General features: G+C 51.3%; 1 protein-coding gene across 1 annotated transcript; it reads right to left on the reverse strand.

Moving 5' to 3' along the window:
• Window positions 1-1,724: 1,724 nt before the first annotated feature.
• On the reverse strand, window positions 1,725-16,748 carry Pomgnt2 (protein O-linked mannose N-acetylglucosaminyltransferase 2 (beta 1,4-)). The gene is made up of 2 exons (XM_021172133.2): window positions 16,600-16,748; window positions 1,725-3,941 (listed from the first exon to the last, which is right to left on the reverse strand). Exon 2 carries the CDS (start codon window positions 3,829-3,831, stop codon window positions 2,089-2,091), a length of 1,743 nt encoding a protein of 580 aa, XP_021027792.1. The 5' UTR covers window positions 3,832-3,941; window positions 16,600-16,748; the 3' UTR covers window positions 1,725-2,088.
• Window positions 16,749-18,003: the final 1,255 nt, after the last annotated feature.

Genomic DNA, 18,003 nt, shown 5'->3' on the forward strand with positions numbered 1-18,003 from the left:
CTTAAACATCTCTTTTGTGTATATGAGTGTTTTGTCTGCATGCACATTTGTGCACTGTACACGCACAGTGCCCACAGAAGACAGCAGGGTAACCGAGGCCTCTGGAATTGGAGTTACAATGGTCCTGAGCTGCCTCATGAGTGCCAGCAACTGAAGTTTGGTTCTCCGCATCGCTGCTGAGTTCTCTCTTTAAGCCCTCTAGATAAATATTTATATGCCTCTTAATAGTCTTTCAGTAGAAAACCAAATTTTCAGTTTTATGTTTTAATTTCTCCTTATTTATACTGTTTTAGGGCTTTGGTTGGGTCTTGTTTTGTCTTTTGAGATTAAAAAAGGCTCAGCCACATCTCACTCCTGACTTTAATGAGAGCGCATCTATGGTTTCACTATGATCAGGGACGACCCAGGACAAACATGGGTATTGTGGATATCCCCAATGGACGCTCTCCTCTTCACCACCTGCGTGATGCACCTGGCACATTAAAGGAGCTCTACCCAGCATTCTCCCTATCCTACCATGTCATCTCCTTGACAACCAAAATTAAAAGTACTGACTGCCAACTCTGCTTCTTGCTATCCAATAAGATGTGCCCAAAGACACTCTCTGAGCTGTAGCCTAAGTTGGCTCCTTAGACCACTCCCAAATACAGGCAATCGCCTGTTGCCCACCAGAATATGACAATGAAACCCTTTTGCTGAAAACACCAAACACCTGTTGCAGGACACAGAGAAATCAAGATGGAACTGGAGCTCCCTCCCTGCTCACTAGTCCTCATAGTATAAAGTGTTGTGCGGGCTGCTGGGCGGGGGCATATCAGCTACCTTTTGTGGCTGCAGATAGTAGCCAACAGCTAGGCAAGATGGGCCCACTGATGCTACAGGGACAGGTCTGTTATGGGGAAACCAACTGCCTCCTGGTTGGATTTGAGAACCATTCCACGGGAGGGAATTCAGGTTCGATGCTGGAACCTGTTAAAAGCCTGTGGGTGGGGAAGGAATGGGCTCTCTCTCACAGGGAAGCTACTGCCACTGTGCTTCATGGATAGGACACACCTACGAAATTATCTTCTAAAAAATTTCATGCCTACAGACCAGTGCTGCCACCCGCTGTCAGACCTTCCGTTTGCCGTGCCAGCAGTCCCTGGAGACTCATAACTGGTTATGGGGCTGAGAGTGACTACCAAGTGTTCATCCATGGGCAGCTATGTCAGCCTCGCCCAGGCTCGAGGAATATCTGGACGGGGCAAGAAGAATGGGTGGCTGGGGTGTGGAACACAGACTTCTGGGTCTGACTAGGCTGCTGCACTCTTGAACTCACAGCAGCTGTGATGACCAACCATGATCTGGCCCATCTATATCCCGTCATGGAAATGGGAGGAGCTCATGGGGTCGCACGGCTCCCTGAGGATTTATTTGGTCAGTGTCTGAAAGGAGACATGTTTTTTAGTTGTGTAGTCAACGGTGAGTTGCCCTTGCAGACAAAACCTCACCCATGTGCTTGTCAGCGACCCTAAGAAACTTGTTGACTCATAAATAAAGACACGAAGGGACTTGAAAATAAGAGGGGTGGGTTGGAAAGAGGAAAAGCTCGGTGGGAGGGGGCAGGAAAGGTTAATGTGGTGAACAGTATTGAAGTGCATTATAAACATGCCCTAAAACATTGCATGAAACCTATTATGAGGTATAATTCATGCATGCTAACAAGGCATCAGAAAAGACTTGGGCAAGATGTTCATAATCATTTAATGACTGCTCCAAACACACCTGTCACTCAGCTACAGATGAAATTCGCAAAGATTATCTGCCTAGCCCACCAATCACATGACCACTGTTTCTAGAGGCCAGGACCTACACCAAGGCCAAAGCAGGAAACAGCATGGTTATTAGCAAGAGCAGATCCCCAGGGCCTGGCAGGCACCACCTCTTCAGAGCTAGAGGAATCTGCAAACAGCACACTCGGGAAGCAGGCTTAGTGCAAGCCTACTCAATAAATAGATAATTTATCACCACAGTTGCTAGCAGAACTGTGGACCTGGGAAAGCTGAGCTGCGAGAGGTGCCCTCCAGAGGCCTGGCCATGGTCTGCTGGCTACGTGCTGCATACCAGCACATCTGCAAAAGGTCCCAGGAGGCTCCTGTTAAATATACAGCGGACCCACACCAGGTAGGTGGTAAAAGGTTTGATGTTCTCTGTGAAGGTGTGGTTCTGCAGGGTCAGCATGTAAGGCACATACGTGTTCTCCCCTTGCTCCTGCAGCCACACCTCGTACTTCACCTCCCTCACTTTCAGGTACTTGAGGTTCCACGGGATCTGCCAGGACACAGACAGACGGGCCTCGGTGGCACCCTGCACCGACGCCTGACATCGAGCCTCCCGCACCTTGCCCGGGTATAGGCTGATTGCCCACCTCTGCCTCCGTGGCCCCGGCCGGCCCTTCACCACACGCCGAATGGATTGCATAAGGGATGGGATGTCTACCCTGGTGTCCTGGTAGATTCGGAATAGCCACTCTGGGTTCCGGCAACAAAGATGCCGGGGGACCTCTCGGCTCTGCAGGATGCGGGCCTGCTCAGCCCGGTCCAGGTGGGTGATGCCACCTTGGTCCCAGGGTCGCTCAGGGTGTGTGACTGTGTTCTCCCGGATCATGTTTCGCCAGGCTACATACTGCAGATCCATGCCAGGCAGTGTGGCCAGCGTCTTATAGGGGGTGTAGTGGTCAGGATTGACAGCGTAAGGGAAGAGTTCAACCACGGTAGCCCCGCGGGGCAGGAAGAGGGCGGTAACCAGCTGGGCCCCATGCATGCTGACTAACATGGAGGCGTTGCTGACCAGCCGCACGACATCAGCAAAGGTGTGGTCCTCCAGGGACACTGTCACCGTCTTCATCTGGAACTCTTGTGCCAGCTCCAGCAACAGCTCTGCCTCATTCAGGATGAGTCTGTTCTGGGTGCGACTGAAGACCAGAATGTATTCTTCCCCCAGGGGCGCCCCCGCGTGGCTCACGTTCAGCCTTTCAGTCATGAAGCGCGTGAACTGCCGGATCTCATTGCCAGAGACCAGGATGTTGGCCTTTGGGCCCTGGGGCTGCACAAAGCCGTACTGGTACCAGGTGGTGACCTTGGACAGGCCCACAAAAGCATGGGAAAAGCAGAGCAGTCGGCCCAGTGTCTTGAGCTGCGTACGTAGCAGCGGCTGCTTGGGGCTGAGGAGTTTATAGAGGTCAAAGTGGGCACCCTCGCCCCATCCCTCCATGAAGAAGAGCCGGGCCTCTTGGGCCAGGCCGGGAAACTGCCTCAGTGTGTAGAAGAGTGGAAGCAGGTCATCATGAAAGACGTGCATGAGGTTATCAGGGTTGAAGCGGTTGGCGATGAGGGCCACATCAGGCACGAACACTGGCTTTGGCATGAAGCGCAGGGCTGCAGCGGGCAGCTCCACGAAGTTGAAGTACTGGGCATTATGGTCCTCCACAGTGGACAGGTCCAGCAGGGCTGGCTGGAAGCGTCGGGAGCCCAGGTTGGGCAGCATCACAGATGAGTTGCCATGGAAAAAGATGAATTCTTCGGCCTCATTGGAGTAGCAGAGCCACTTGAAGCGGCAGATGCGGTCCGTGTGGGTGCGGCCTGTGCACACCATGTGGGTGCCACCCTCCATGAGGATCTGCAGGGCCTTCGGGTAGTCGATCTTCAGTCCTAGGACTGGATCCAGGGACTGCTGTCCAAGGGCCAGTTCCTCCTCTAGCGTGGCCGCATGCTCCCGCAACCGCACATGCTTCCACAGGACCGCAGCCAGCACTGATACCAGGAGGGCGTTGAATACCGCAGAGAGGTGCATCCTATTGCCACCAGGGGGCCTCAGCGAGACGATGGCCGCTGGGCAGTGCCACAGCCCGGGGGGCTTCACCCATCCATCCCTAAGTGTACTACTGGAGGACCAGAAAATGCCTGCAAAGAGTGAGAGAAGAGTCAACCTAGCCAGGAGTCACAGCACATTCCCACCGTGTGTTTCCTTCCCCCTACCTCTTCAGCAAAGCTCCTGGTAACATAACGTGAGTCAAATTACAGGTTCTAGGCTTTTAAAAGTTTTGTGTGTGTGTGTGTGTTCATGGGCACATGTTACCCTTCTAATCACACCTGCATCACTCAGCTGCCTCTACCTGGATGAACCCTCACCACCCCCTTTCAATAGCAGCTGGCTGAATCTGTTCTGCTTCAAGGTAAAGTACCTTGTGGCTTCAACAGCCTCTGACGACGCCAAGAGGAGTGTGCTACACACACGTGTGCTATGAAGGAAAAACATTACCACCATCAGAGCCCTGCAGAACTTCAGCGAGGCACAGGTTTTGGGCCAACATCTATTTCCAATTAGTAATTAGTGCTAGCACTGAGGCCTCTGGGTGGCCTTTCTTTTGGAATTCAGGCAGCTGTTAGTAAGAGCAAGTGTTCAGGTGCCTTGGCGGTCAGAGGTGATGTACTGGTTGAAATTCTCGCATCCAACCTTTTTCTGATGTACAAAAAGAACCATTTCGTTGTTAGGTTTCCCGAGAGGCGAGGCCTCCAGTGCAAGGAAAAGGGTTGGGACACCTGATGGTCAATAAAGAGCCACATGTGTCCGGAAGCACCCTGGGCACTCTCCTGCCTTCATGATTCAGAGCCAAGGCTGGGCAGTGTTAGACAGTGTCATTGCTCCTTGAAACAGTGTTTCAAATCTAAGTACAGAAATCTCCAAAAGGAGACAGAGAGCAGTCAGTGAGTATGGCCAGGTGTCACTGAGGCACCCTGGACTGGGGCAGTACCCAGCCTTGCTCCCTGGGTCTCCAGGTTAGGCTAACAGTGAGATGGTCATTTCTGTCGATGTCCACTCTTCCTAAGGAGTTCCTCGGTGTGTTCACACATCCTCAGAGCCCCCCGTGCTGAATCTCCTGGGAACCAGAGGAGGCAGAGACGCGGCCCTTGGGGTGCCAGAGAGCTCACTTCTGCATTTCTGACCCAACCCAGAATGGGCAGGAGGAAGGGGGTGTCTCATGGCTGCCAACCACAAGCAAACTGGCTTGAGGGCACAGACAGCAGGAGAGACACAGGAACTCTGATGTCTCCAAGTCTGTTGTGAGAGAACTGTCTTCATCTTTGAAGCTGGGTTGAGTAGGGGCTCTGGCTTATCACAGACAGGCACCTGATAGGAGGGCACGGCTTTTTGGGTAATGTGCACAGCCTCAGCAGAACGATGCTGCATCCATATCCCTGTGACCCCCCAATCTCCGTAGAAACCGCATGACACAGCAAACCAGTTACAGAGAATCAGCAGCTTGACACCAGTGCCATCTGCTGGAGAGAAGCAGGACTGCAGGAGGCAGCAGGAGACTCAGGTCAGACCCTGGGGTAGAAGGGTCACAGGACCTGACCCTGGCTGTTTCTGGACCCTCAGAGGATGGAAGGTGTTTCTAGTTAGATGTGAGTACCGTCCTATGGCCTTCCAATATGGTGCTGGCAGAGGGTAGTATAGACATGGAAGGGGGAAAATGGGAATTTCTGAGAGTAAACATTCTGCCAGAACCTCCTGTGGTCTAAAGCATGGGGTGGACTGACTCTGCTACTTACAGTCAGGCAGCCCAAACCAAGGCCAAGTGACTGGAACTGAGTGACTGGAACCAAATGACTGAGTGTAGCTAAGGGACTGTGCGAAGGCTTCTTCTCCAAGGGCTCTGAGCTCACCCACTGGGGTAAGGCTGTGGCTATGTGGGTTAGCCTTTCTGATTGCGTACACTCACTCAGGTAAACCAAGACTGAGGACAGACAACAGACTTGTTCACCACCCTTGCTTTAGAATATCCTTTCTAATGGGGCCCTGTATTTTGTCACTGTGAAGGAGCTATGGTATGGGGCACTCAGTGGTCATGATAAAATCCATGGTCTTTCCCACATTCTCCTGCATGACCCCACACCTACTCCAATTGCATTGTAGCATTCTACTTAAGTCAGCAAGATCAAAAGTTTTGGCAGAACTAAGATATCAGACAGAGGCAGGAAGAGCTTTAATCAAAGGTAAATGGAGGCTGCTAAGACTACTTGAACAAGAGCTCAGAGCCACCTGAGAAAACGTATTATTTTCTCCACCCACTCACCCTAAAAGCCTATGCTGGCTCTTTAGGGTCTGCAGATGAGCATGCTCTAAAGACCAAAGGAAGACACCCACCCTCTGGGCTCCAAGTGCCCAGAGCTTCCTCACAGATGGGCTCTGGACAGGATGAGGGTCTGTGATGGACACTTCACATGGAGAAAGAGCTTCTCTGCCTGTGTCCAGCCTGGGAGAGGCCACCATGTACATCTTAAAGTAAGAGTCAGGCCCTGCTCAGTGTCTTAGCATATATGGCACCCATGACAGCCACACCTAAAACAAAACCCCTGCCTGTATCACACCAGGAAAAGGAACCCCAATGCAGAACACCCCAGCCCCACCCCATGTAAGTGATCTGTAATTCCTCTGCACAAGTCCCTGACTGCTGGCTGGGGGCTGTGACTGTTCCCTGCTGATTTCCCCAACCAAGCCTGGTTATGGAGACAGTGTAAAGGCAAACCTGGCTGAGGACAGAGAAGTTCAAACATGCCAGCTCCAATCTCAACATTATTCTGAGAATGGCCTCAGAGCTTTTAATAGACTCAGACCACGAGTCTGCCCCTTAACAGAAGCAGCTTCTGTGGCCCCTCCTCTGCTCTGCCAGCAAGGAGGGAGAGGGCTGTAAGTAAACTTTTCGGAAACAAACTTGTGTGTGATAAGTGTGTAAACATGTGAGGGTGTGCATGCACATATATGCACATGTGTGCACATACCTGTGGAGGTCAATGGTCAATGACATCTGTGCACATGCCTGTGGAGGTCAATGACATCTGTGCACATGCCTGTGGAGGCCAATGGTCAATGACATGTGCACACATGCCTGTGGAGACCAATGGTCAATGACATGTGCACACATGTCTGTGGAGGCCAATGGTCAATGATATGTGCACACATGCCTGTGGAGGTCAGTGACATGTGTGCACATGCCTGTGGAGGCCAATGGTCAATGACAAGTACTTTCCCTGATCACTCTGTTCTATTTAATTTTTAATGACCTTTTTATTTATGTGTATGAGTGCTTTGCCTGCATCTACGTCTGTGTAACATATAGGTACGATCGATACCCTTGGAGGACCAAAAGGACAGCCGATGCTCTGGAACTGGAGTCACAGATGGCCGTGAGCTGTCATATGGGAACAGAGAACCAAACTTGAGCTCTGTGCAAGAACAAGTGTTTTTAACCACTGAGGGATGTTCTTGTCTGGCTCCCATGCCCAGCCCCAGGGGTTACAGATGTCACAAGCCTCTGTACACAGCTTTTATCAGGGTGCTGAGAATTCAAACTTGGGCCATTTTACCCAGTGAACCCAGACCCCTAGAAACAAACTTCCTTCATGGAAAAGATGCTTGCTATGGAAAGGACGCACAGAACCATGGCTTGAGTCAGGTCATTTTCAGGACCCCTTCTCCCTGGTGCAGGGGTCCCAGGCAAGCAAAAGCACTGTTCATATTCCCTGCCATGCTGCTGTGTGCAACAGGCTGGCCCGTGCAGTGGGCCTTCCTTCCAGGAGAGGGGAAGAGCAGAGGACAGAGCACAGTGCCCTCTGAGAACAGCAGAGGGACAGCCCCGTGCTCCATCAGCCCCGCGCTCCAGCTCCATTGAGAACTGCAGGGGACAGCCTCGCACTCCAGCTCCATGAGAAGCCAGGCTCTTGGTGAGTCTTTATCGCCAACCTGACAAAATCTAGAATGACCTTGGAGACAAGACTCCCTCAAAAATGTCTTGTTTGCTGAGGCCTGGAGCTGTGACTCAGTGGAGAGCTGTGTTCTCAAGTCTTTCATGACAAAAGACCTTAGCTTACGTCCTTCATTGTCCCTATGGCAGGCAGTGGATAGACAGATGGGAACAGGCCCAACACTGAACATGATCAACCACAGCATGGTGTGCTACCAAGAGCAGAATGGACACCAGCCAACATTGCTGAACCAGTATTTCTGCCTTGCAGGGCAGCACAGGGTGGGTCATGGCTGGCTAACCTGATTTCCCACTGATCATATGTACAAGTCAGTGTGTGGAGGTAACTGGTACAGTATGTGTGTACCTGCATATATAAATATACACATATGCATACCCAGCATATATGCATGTGCAAAATTATGTCTAAAGACATGTAAATTGGGCTGGCGAGATGACTCAGCGGGTAAGAGCACTGACTGAGCGTTTGGTCCTGAGTTCAAATCCCAGCAACCACATGGTGGCTCACAATCATCCATAATGAGATCTGACTCCCTCTTCTGGCGTGTCTGAAGACAGCTACAGTGTATTTATGTATAATAGTAAATAAATCTTTAAAAAAAAAAAAAAAAGACATGTAAATTGTGTGATAATGTGTGAGAGTGTGTGTGTCTCTCTGTGTGTGTTTAGGGAACAGAGTACAGACTCTTAAGCCAACGTGAACAGAACAGGAAGTAAGGTTCCTGCATGTGCTAGGCACAAATCTGGAGAACAACATTGCTGACCTCAGAGTTCACTGTGGCAGGGGAGGCTTGAGGCCTGGTAACTCCTGACCTGACTCAGTGGCAGGGCACATGTGCTGAGGAACAGTGACAGCTGCTGGTGGCCCCCCACCTGATGCTTCCTGTGCCACATGGTCATCTGCAGACTATGCCGAGAACGGGCTTCGTGGCCTGGCCTGGTTCCTTTCCCTCTTCAAACCTCTCTCCTCATCTGGGGACTTGGGCACGGTCTCCCTCCTGTTACAGCTGGAAACCTTAGCAGAGGTGTGGTTAGGATGAATTCAGTTTAGTGGCTCAGCCAGGACAAAGCTCTATAGAATAGGCTTTTTTTTTTTTCTTTTTAAGAAAGGAAATGAATGGACAGGTGATTTAAAAATATGCTCCCAAGGCCCTTAAACATAGGCATAAGGATATAAGCAGACATAAGGATGCTTCCCGCTGACCCCAGGTGACATCATTTAACCCTAATGCTGACACCTGCAGACAGGCAGGCAGTGAGGGCAGCATCTCCTGCTGACAGGTCTCACCTGGGCATCGAGCACAGACACAAGCGCCATTTCCTCAATGCCCTGGCCAGCACCAGATGCAGGAAAAACTCACATGGGCCTTACAAGCTGATAAGAAGGAAGCACCCATTCCAGGATTCCTAGATGAGAATACAGGCTGCAAACTCACAGATCAGGAACCAGTGGGAAAGGAAAAAGCAAGGCAGACCACATGACCTGGGGCCTGGGATGGAGGCAGTCACAGCTCAGCTTGCTGAGAGCCTGGCAGGGCAGCAGACATTTGCTCAGAGCCTGGCGCCCACCTGAGGCTGCAGCAGCTGACCACCTTGGGCCGGGGCCTTAAACAACAGAAACTTCCTCACAGCATTGGAGGTTGGCAGTCCAGCGTTAATGATCACAGTCAGGGATTTGACACAGCTTAGTCTGCCCTGCAGGTGAAATGTGAAAAGCCCTCATCTGTAATTTCTGGCGACTGTACGTGTAGACAAGAGTGGGACGGCTGGCCTCACACCACCTGGTGGAATCAGGTGTGCATCGGCTCCTAAGCTCTGGCCCAAAGAGCTGCAGGAGTGTCAGAAACAGCTGTTCACCTGTCGCTCCCCCAAGAGCAGGGCTCCTGACAACGTTCTACACAAACATTACAGCAATTTAACTTTAAAAAGCTGTCCACATTTATAACTGAAAACGGCAGCATCCTTTCTTTGCAACGGAGAAAAACTTTAGCCTAAACACAGCATGTATTTATTAGTGAACTATGGACATTTTGGGTAGGGCATGGATGTCCCTTTGCTCTGAGCGGGTAAACTCATCGAACACGCTCCACCAGGCCAGGCTGCCCTCAGAACAGTCTCCCCCAACCCTTCCATCCCCCACCGTCCAATTCTCCTGGTAGCACACAGCCTCATATGTATTACATTATGGTTGTACGTGCACCAGAACTACATGTGAACACGTGTAGAGCACATTGGTGTTCCTGGGAGCAGTCGCCCTTCAGTATGACCCCCGCAGCCCCAGCACCCTCGAAGCGTAGCACTTAACTAAGAAGGTGTATTGAGCAGTTCTGAGCTCATGTGCTTGTAGGGTTTGTTTTGTTTTTAGATTTTTGTTTTATTTTCAATTGTTTGTATGCACAAAAGGCCTCCCGTGAAGGCCAAGGTCAGAGGTGTTGGGTTCCCCTGGACCTGGAGTTACAGATATTAGTGAGCCAAGGACAAGGGACCTTAGCCACTGAGCCATCCCTCACCCCCTGCCCCATTCACATTCATATGTTAATATCTTGACCTGGGAGAGGCCCCCTTGAACATTGAGCGGGCATGTGAATGCTGTGTTAGCAGCTATTGTGACCATGAATGAGTTCCAACTCCTAAAGGACAAACTCTCAAGGGACTCAAGTTCCTTTGCTCTGGTGTGATGGGTGATTAGCCCCTGCCTGGCTTGTGCAGAAGGAAGGAGGGCTGGGGTGAGCTGGAGGTGGGCTCAGCCTCCCCTGCTGGCCTGCAACCCTCTCACTAGGGTATTGTTCTCTAGTGATACAGAAGTCTCCTCATAGCCTGGTACCCACCTCTGCTTGACACAAATGGGTCCCTAGAAGCTGACTCGACCTCCTCTCTGGTGACAGAGCAGCATCACTGTGGTCATACATAGGGCTGAAGATGGGAAAGGAAGAGTGTGAGCCCATTAGGCTCACGCAGGGCACAATGAATATGATATTCCAAGTCCTCAAAGTCAAAGCAGGGGGGGGGGAACCCTCAGACAATTCTTACAGGGACTACTCAGTCCCTACACATCCATGTCACATGGGAATTAGACCCCAGGAGACGCCTAGGGATGGAGAGACCACAAAGTGTCGAGCACACACAGGTACAAAAGGAGATCCAGTGAAGCTCTACCTGGAGCTGTGTGAGTTCTGGGCAACAGCTTAGCGGGGTATGGGTTGGTTGTATCCCTCTGTCCAGCTCTCCTGACTGTCCAGCAAACCACAAGACATCTAAGTCTTGGAGCGCCTTCCTGGCCTAAACAGAGCTTAAGGCATGGACAGTTCAGTGAGAACTTCAGGGTGGAGACAGCAGGGAGATGAGGATGCCAGAAAGCCTGGCTTCACCACAGAAACCCTCAGGTTCAGGGGGAACTCAAAAAGCCCTATGCAGGCAAGCCCCATGGTAGCTGTCAGACATCCAGGGAATCTGCAGTCTGCCTTAAGGACAGGAGAGTGGAGACCAGCCTCAGCTTGGGTTTCCCTGGGTCTCATTACTATGGTGTCTCCTCTGTACGCCAACTCTGGTCACTGGGTACAGGGTCCTCTGCTTCACTGCAGTGACGGTCTTCATTTATATTACAGATGATGAAACAGAAGGTGTTCAGGCTCACACAAGACTTCAGGATAAGACCCCCTGCTCCTGGGGTCTGGCTCCAGTGTCCGCAACCTGCAATCACCTTCATCTTCTGGTGGGAAACAACCTCACACTTGCGGAGAGTACAGAAAACCTCTGCTTTATTGTTGTACATATCCGTCCCTAAGTCAGCACATTTATCACACCCTGTCACATATAAACTCTTTCCTGAACTATTTAAAAATAAACTAGATGCCAGGTGGGGTGGCATATACGTGCAACCCTGGCATTTTGGGGCGGAGACAGGAGGTTTAAGACCAGCTTGGATACCTAGCAAGACCTGAGTCAAACAAAACCACCAAGAAAATTCTGCGGATTATCATCCCCTCTAGCCATAACTACTTAAGTCTATATTTCTCTTATATCATGCAAATTAAGAAAATTAATATTGATACTATTTCTGTCAGTGTATGCTGTATCCAAAATCCAACCCAGGATGAAAAGTCACAGCTTACTTCCCAATCTGGGACAGTTTCTTTCTTATGAGCTTGACAGTTTCTTTAGGGTTTGTATTTTAATGTGTATGAAGGTTTCCCTTGCACGTGCATCCTGTACCATGTGCACCGTATCCATGGAAACCAGAGGGGGTGTGGGATACTCTGCAAGTAGTTACAGATACTTATGAACCACATTGTGGGTGCTAAGAATCAAACTCTCGCTGTCTGCAAGAGCAACAAATGCCCTTAACCTCTGAGCCATCTCTCCAGCCCCAACCGTATCAGTTTTTAAGCCAGACAGATATATTTTCTAACACGTGCTTCAATGTGGGTTTACCTAGTGTTCCTTCATATCAGACTCTACATACTTGACCCCTGAGTTCACTCTATGAATCTTTGTAAGACACTCACCTTGAGACAGCCCAAGTGGGAAAGGGTCTAGAAACTGTTCCCTATATAGGACAGGAAAGAGACAGGCCACTTCCCTGGGGAAAGGAAGCCCCAGGACCCCTACAGGGCTAGAACTTGCTCCAGAGGGGGGTGCAGCTCTTTCTATGCACGGGGCCCACACACGAGTGACCCAGATTCCTTCAGTTGGGCCTAAGAACCCATGTTTTAACAAAAACTCCCAGGTGATTCTACCATGTTCTCAGTTTCAATGTGAAATTGTCCTACATCATTGTGAAGCCCCACAGTCCTCTGAATGGATCTCTAGATCCAGCTAAGATCCCTCCCCACTAGCTCTTTAGATCCAGCTAGGATCCCTCCTCTCTAGATCTCTAGATCCAGCTGGGATCCCTCCCACTAGATCTCTAGATCCAGCTAGGATCTCTCCCACTAGATCTCTAGATTCAGCTAGGACCCCTCCCACTACATCTCTAGATCCAGCTAGGACCCCTCCCACTACTCAAGGCTCAACGCCGCTGACTCCAGCTTTTGCTAAGTTCCGGGACAGTGCAGATGGAGACAGCGTGGATGGAGACAGGGTCCACTCTAGAAAAGCTACCCCAGCCTATGTAGACACTGTTGCTTGTGGCATGAATGCAGTGTAAGATAAGGCCAGGTAAGAGGAGGGTGGCCTGAACAGCCTCCAGTGAGGGGCACTGGAGGTGTCATGTCATCCTCTGGTGCTGTCCAGAGGAAAAGGCAGGCCTCTTGAGAAAAGCCTGGACAGCTTCTCTAGGTCCTTAGCATAGTTGCTGCATCACCTCCCACACAGCTGTGAGCAGCTCCTGAAGCCACCTCGGGGTGTGCCCTGGTCCCTGGGTTTGGTTTATCACTAGTGAGCTGACAATCCGCAGAAAGCCCGAGCTACAACGTCAACACCGGTAAACATCCATCGGGCAGGCCAGGGTTGTGACCTCCTTCCTGAGGTGTGACTCAGGCCTAGTGCTCACTGCATGACAAGGAATGCCCGCTGCTCTTCTAAAGAGTGGAGAGAAAGACCAAGTGTTGGCACGAGGCTACACCAACACCTGTCGCCACAGGCAGCATGGAAGACCTGGTTTGCCTAGAGACACACTGGGCCTGAGGGCAACACTGGCAAGAATTCGAGAAGGCAGAGAAAATGAAAGATTCATCCATATCCTGGCCAGATCAGGGAGAGACTGACCCAGTGCAAAGGGGCAAGGCCACTTCGGCCACCACCTCGATTCATCTGCTGAGGCACAGCCTGGGGGTGGAGGAGTTCCTGACTCCCTGCGGTAGTGCTGGGGTTTGAACTTGGGCCTATGACCTAGGCAAACCACCCAACTACAACCCCAGACCTTAATTTTCTCTCAATATGAGAAAACTGCACCTTCAGGTCTTATAGTCCAGCTGTCATCCTATCTGATGGAATCTCAGGCATTGGAGCAGGGCAGAATTCACAGCAGTGAAGTTTTCTGACTCAAGGGCAGAGCAGACATGGAAGGCTCTGGAAACACGGACCCACAGGCCTTTGATGGTAACTTAGCAACTCAAAGCTTCTTGCTGTAATTACTCTCACCCAGCCAGGCAGAGGAAACACCTGGCTGTGGCTGGTGGCTTCAGAAGCTGTGGCTATTCTTTCACTGTAAAGAGTCAGGGTAGCAAGCTGGGGTGACAATTATTCCCACTGCCTCGGTGCTGGGCTGAGAAGGTTAAGCCATCGATGCACAATTACAAAACCACCACCTTTTACAACTGAAAGATCCCTTGAAAATGAATTCTCCCGAGTCTTTATAAGTGAAGTCTCTCAGGCAGCCAGGGATACAGTGGTTGCATGGGAACTCAGCACCGGACTCCCTCACCTTACACCCAAAAAGCTCTGCTCCCTAAACAGGGCTCTGCCTGAGATGCAAGTGGCTTTCTCTCTCTCTCTCTCTCTCTCTCTCTCTCTCTCTCTCTCTCTCTCTCTCTCTCTCTCTCTCTTTTCCCCAGCAGATAAACAAGGTTTTTACCCCCGACCAAGCAAGCCTTCAATGTCCTACCCAAGCTGCAGACTCACCCATCCACAGGGTCCAGAGCTGAGGAGACCTTCCTGCAGGCTGCCTCTTCCAAACACCTCACCCCTGGCCTCACCCAGGGGACTACCTTCTTCAGTATCACCACTCATGGGACAACAGGACACGTGGAGTCAAGCTCTAGCCCAATGTGTTGCTCAGATCCCACTGTAACACAGAAATGTCTGCCATGCATCCTAACTGGGTCCCAGGACAGCAGAGCACAGAAGCAGCAGAGAATGTAACAGCAATAAGAGCTGTCAGGTGAGTTCCAGCCCCACTGCTTAGCAGCTAAACAACACCAATTTATAACTGTTCCAGGCCTCTGTTTACTGGTCTGAGGCAGGACACTTATACTATTCCCAGAGGGAGGTTCCAGGTTTGTGGACCCAGTGACCCAACAGAAGCAAAGCTCTGTGCCTGGCAATTATCCAACTCTGTAAGACAACAGCAATATAAAAACCCATTTACTGACTCTCACTCTATGCAGGCAGCACTCTAAGTTCTGCATATGTGGTCTCATCCCTGCTATAACCTAAGGCAAGTACTATGAAACTCACTAAAGGGCATATGCTTGGGACTGCTATATGTATTGTTCAGTACACTGTAGCTATTATGGGGCGGGGCTGAAGTTCAAACTCAAGCCTGAATTGCAAAGCCCATGGTAGCCTGTCTGGAGTCTTCCTTTCTTGTCGTATCTCTCACCCAACTTGAAAAGCCCTGGGGATCATTTTAGCATCTCCTGAGGGAGAGTGTCCCTCCAGACAACCATGCTGAAGTGACTGACAAGGCCTCTGGGGAACAGAGTGTTGAGTAATTTAATACTCTGGCTCTCTAGAAGCCTTTGCTTATTACTGCTATTTCTGAAAGCAAGAACTTGCCAGCCAGAAGTCCAAGGTTGGTTAGGAACATGTCGTCAGCTTGGGCTGATGTCACAGGCCTGCTGTCCCGGCTACTGGGGAGGATGAAGCAGGAAGATCATAGCTTAGGTGTGTCTGGGAAACTTACTGAGACTGTGAATCAAAGCAAAGAGTAGAGAGTGAACGGGTGTAGCAGAATGTTTGTTCAGCACGCAGGAGGCTTTGGATTCCTCCTTAGCAAACCAACCAACCCTGATGGCCCTGACAGTCCAGCACACCAGGATGATGCTCCACCAGGGTGAATCCACTCACCAGCTCCCTCCCTTTCCAAGGCCCCCAGGGACTCTCAGCTCTCACGTCTGAGGATAAAGTACCCAGTTCTCTTCTAACTCTGTCACCACTTGGAATTCGGATCCTTCATGTGAAAGGGCGGGCTGATCCTAGAAGCCTGAGAGCAGCTAGTCTGTGGAAAAGACAGGACCCCGAACCGGAACTCCAACCTTGTCTATAGAGTTGGTGGTCGTGCATGCTAACATTTGATGTGTTCAGAACCCAGACAGAAAGCTTCGCCAGCATTACCTCATGGAAGCCTCACAGCAATTCAGGTCTTTTCTCACTCTGTCTTACAGAGGATGAACGAAGGGACCAGAGAAAGTGAATGAGTTACTTACGGGGACATGGCCGGTAAAGGAGCCAAGATTTTTCCAGTGCCTGGAACAGTCCACACATGGTAAACGAACTGTGCTAATATTCACCTGTCCCATAAGCCTAAAACCATCTACACCAACAGGCTCGGGGCTGGTGGGCATAAGGTCAGAGGATACTGGCTGCTCACCACCTGCAGCATGATTCTGGTGGAGGGTCCCAAACTTTGACCCCGGATTCCCACTAACGATGAGAAGACCGGTTCCTATAGGCAAGCCCATCAGGGTCGTCCGTCAGTAGCCACCCCCCCCCCCCCCCCCCCCGCCATTGTCAAGCAGACAAACTCCTAACTCCGACGTCCGTCCGGGTGGTTCCCTACGGAGCCCCAACTGCTTAAGGGTCAGCAACAGGCCGACCCAGGCACAGCTTCAAACGCAGCTGGCGCAGCCCAGGCCCCTACTGCTCATCTCTCCTTGCTCCACGCCACCTGTGCCAAATGTGCACCATTCTTTCCCAGACACGAGCATGTGCGTCCCCGCGGTCAGAGGCAGTGAAGGCTCCAGCCGAACGGTCCAGTGCGCCATCGGGGGCCGGGCTGTTCAGGCCCACCCCTCCCACCTCGGCGCCTGCTGCAGGCGGCGTCTACCGCCCTGGGTCCCGCAAGCCCGCCGGCCTCCCCTGCAGTCCAGGGCCGGGCACCAAGCCCGGCTCGGCCCGGCCCAGCGCCTCACCTGAAGCCGGGCTCTGCGCCCTGTCCGCTCCGAGCCCGAGGCCCAGCTGCGCCACAGATGCCCGCGCTGCCCACCTGCCGGCCGGGTGTCGCAGGTGTTCCTAGTGTGCTTGCCCTGCTGGCGAGCTCAAACTCCGGAACCCGGGCGCGTGCGCGGGCCTCGGGACCCGCCTCTCGGACCTGGGCCAGGATCACCTCTTCGGCTCACAGAATCCTGGGAATTGTAGTTTTCAAGAGAGCAGCACGAGCGAGCCTGGGAAGACCAGAAGCTCTACTTGGTGTTCTGTTTACCCAGTTATGAGAGTTCTGATGATAAACTTAAATACAAGATACAGCAATATTCATATGTAATCTGTTAGAGAAAAAATAATCCATACCTTGACATGCTTTTAAGACTCATAAAGAGACTATTGATGGCTCAGCAGTTAAAGTATTCACTGCAGATGAGCACAAAGACTGAACAGAGCTGCTCACGTCATTACTGAAGGCTTCTGTGGCTCAGTTAACTTTGGATCGTCTCCCCTCAAACCTGAGCCAATGGATCGCTCCTCCCTTACCAGGCTTCTTGTCAGGTATCTTATGTCTCTCTTATACTTTTTCTGGGAACTGCCATTTGGCTTTACAACCAAACTGATGGGGTGTTATTATGAGTGGGTGTCAGATGACAGTTTTGGAACTCGGACTTGACATCAGGTGAATCTGACCGAAACGGCTGGATTTCTCACTTGGGAAATGGACATTGTGACACTTCTGACACGATGACCCAAAAGTCACGTGGAACCTTGTCCTTTTGAGAACTGGGCTGGGGCTGGAGAGTGGGGGTATATATTAAGGGACCCTCCTCACTTCTTCCCCCCCACACTGGCCCAGTTGGCCACAAAGCCTTCCCAGAACCTCAGACCCCAGTGAGCTTCACCCTCATGGTTGTTTTTGCAAACTCATCCAAAGTAGTCTCTGTCTCTGTCTCTCTGTCTCTGTCTGTCTCTGTCTCTGTCTCTCTCTGTCACACACACACACACACACACACACACACACACACACACACACACCTGTGAGAAGATCAAACAGAGTGTACTGAAGAACTGACACAGAGAGTCGGAACAATGCCACTGGCCACAAGGCAGATCATGTCTGGATTGGGCACCATTTGCCTGTACCATGAAGAAGGCCCTGTGGCTTCCTGCTTCCCCCAGCCCCTATCTGTGCCGCCTGAATTCTTCCTCTTTTTCCTACCTCCCCCCATTTGGTTCTTGGCATTTTAAAAAGCAACAATCTCTTCTCTTGGTCTCAGGGTTGCACTAGTCTGTGGAAGCTCCATATAACTGGCTCCCTGGCCCTTCAGGCCTCAACCTTTGTCCTGTCTCAGAGGGTTCTTAGTTTCAGGCAATGTGTCTACCCTGGCTGG

This window comes from Mus caroli, unplaced genomic scaffold (assembly GCF_978045245.1).
Source record: "Mus caroli unplaced genomic scaffold, Mus_caroli_1 scaffold_11, whole genome shotgun sequence".
NCBI lineage: Eukaryota > Metazoa > Chordata > Mammalia > Rodentia > Muridae > Mus > Mus caroli.

Bases quoted from the DNA above. Each gene is read 5' to 3' on its own strand.
- Pomgnt2 (XM_021172133.2), bottom strand. From the start codon at position 3,831: ATGCACCTCTCTGCGGTATTCAACGCCCTCCTGGTATCAGTGCTGGCT.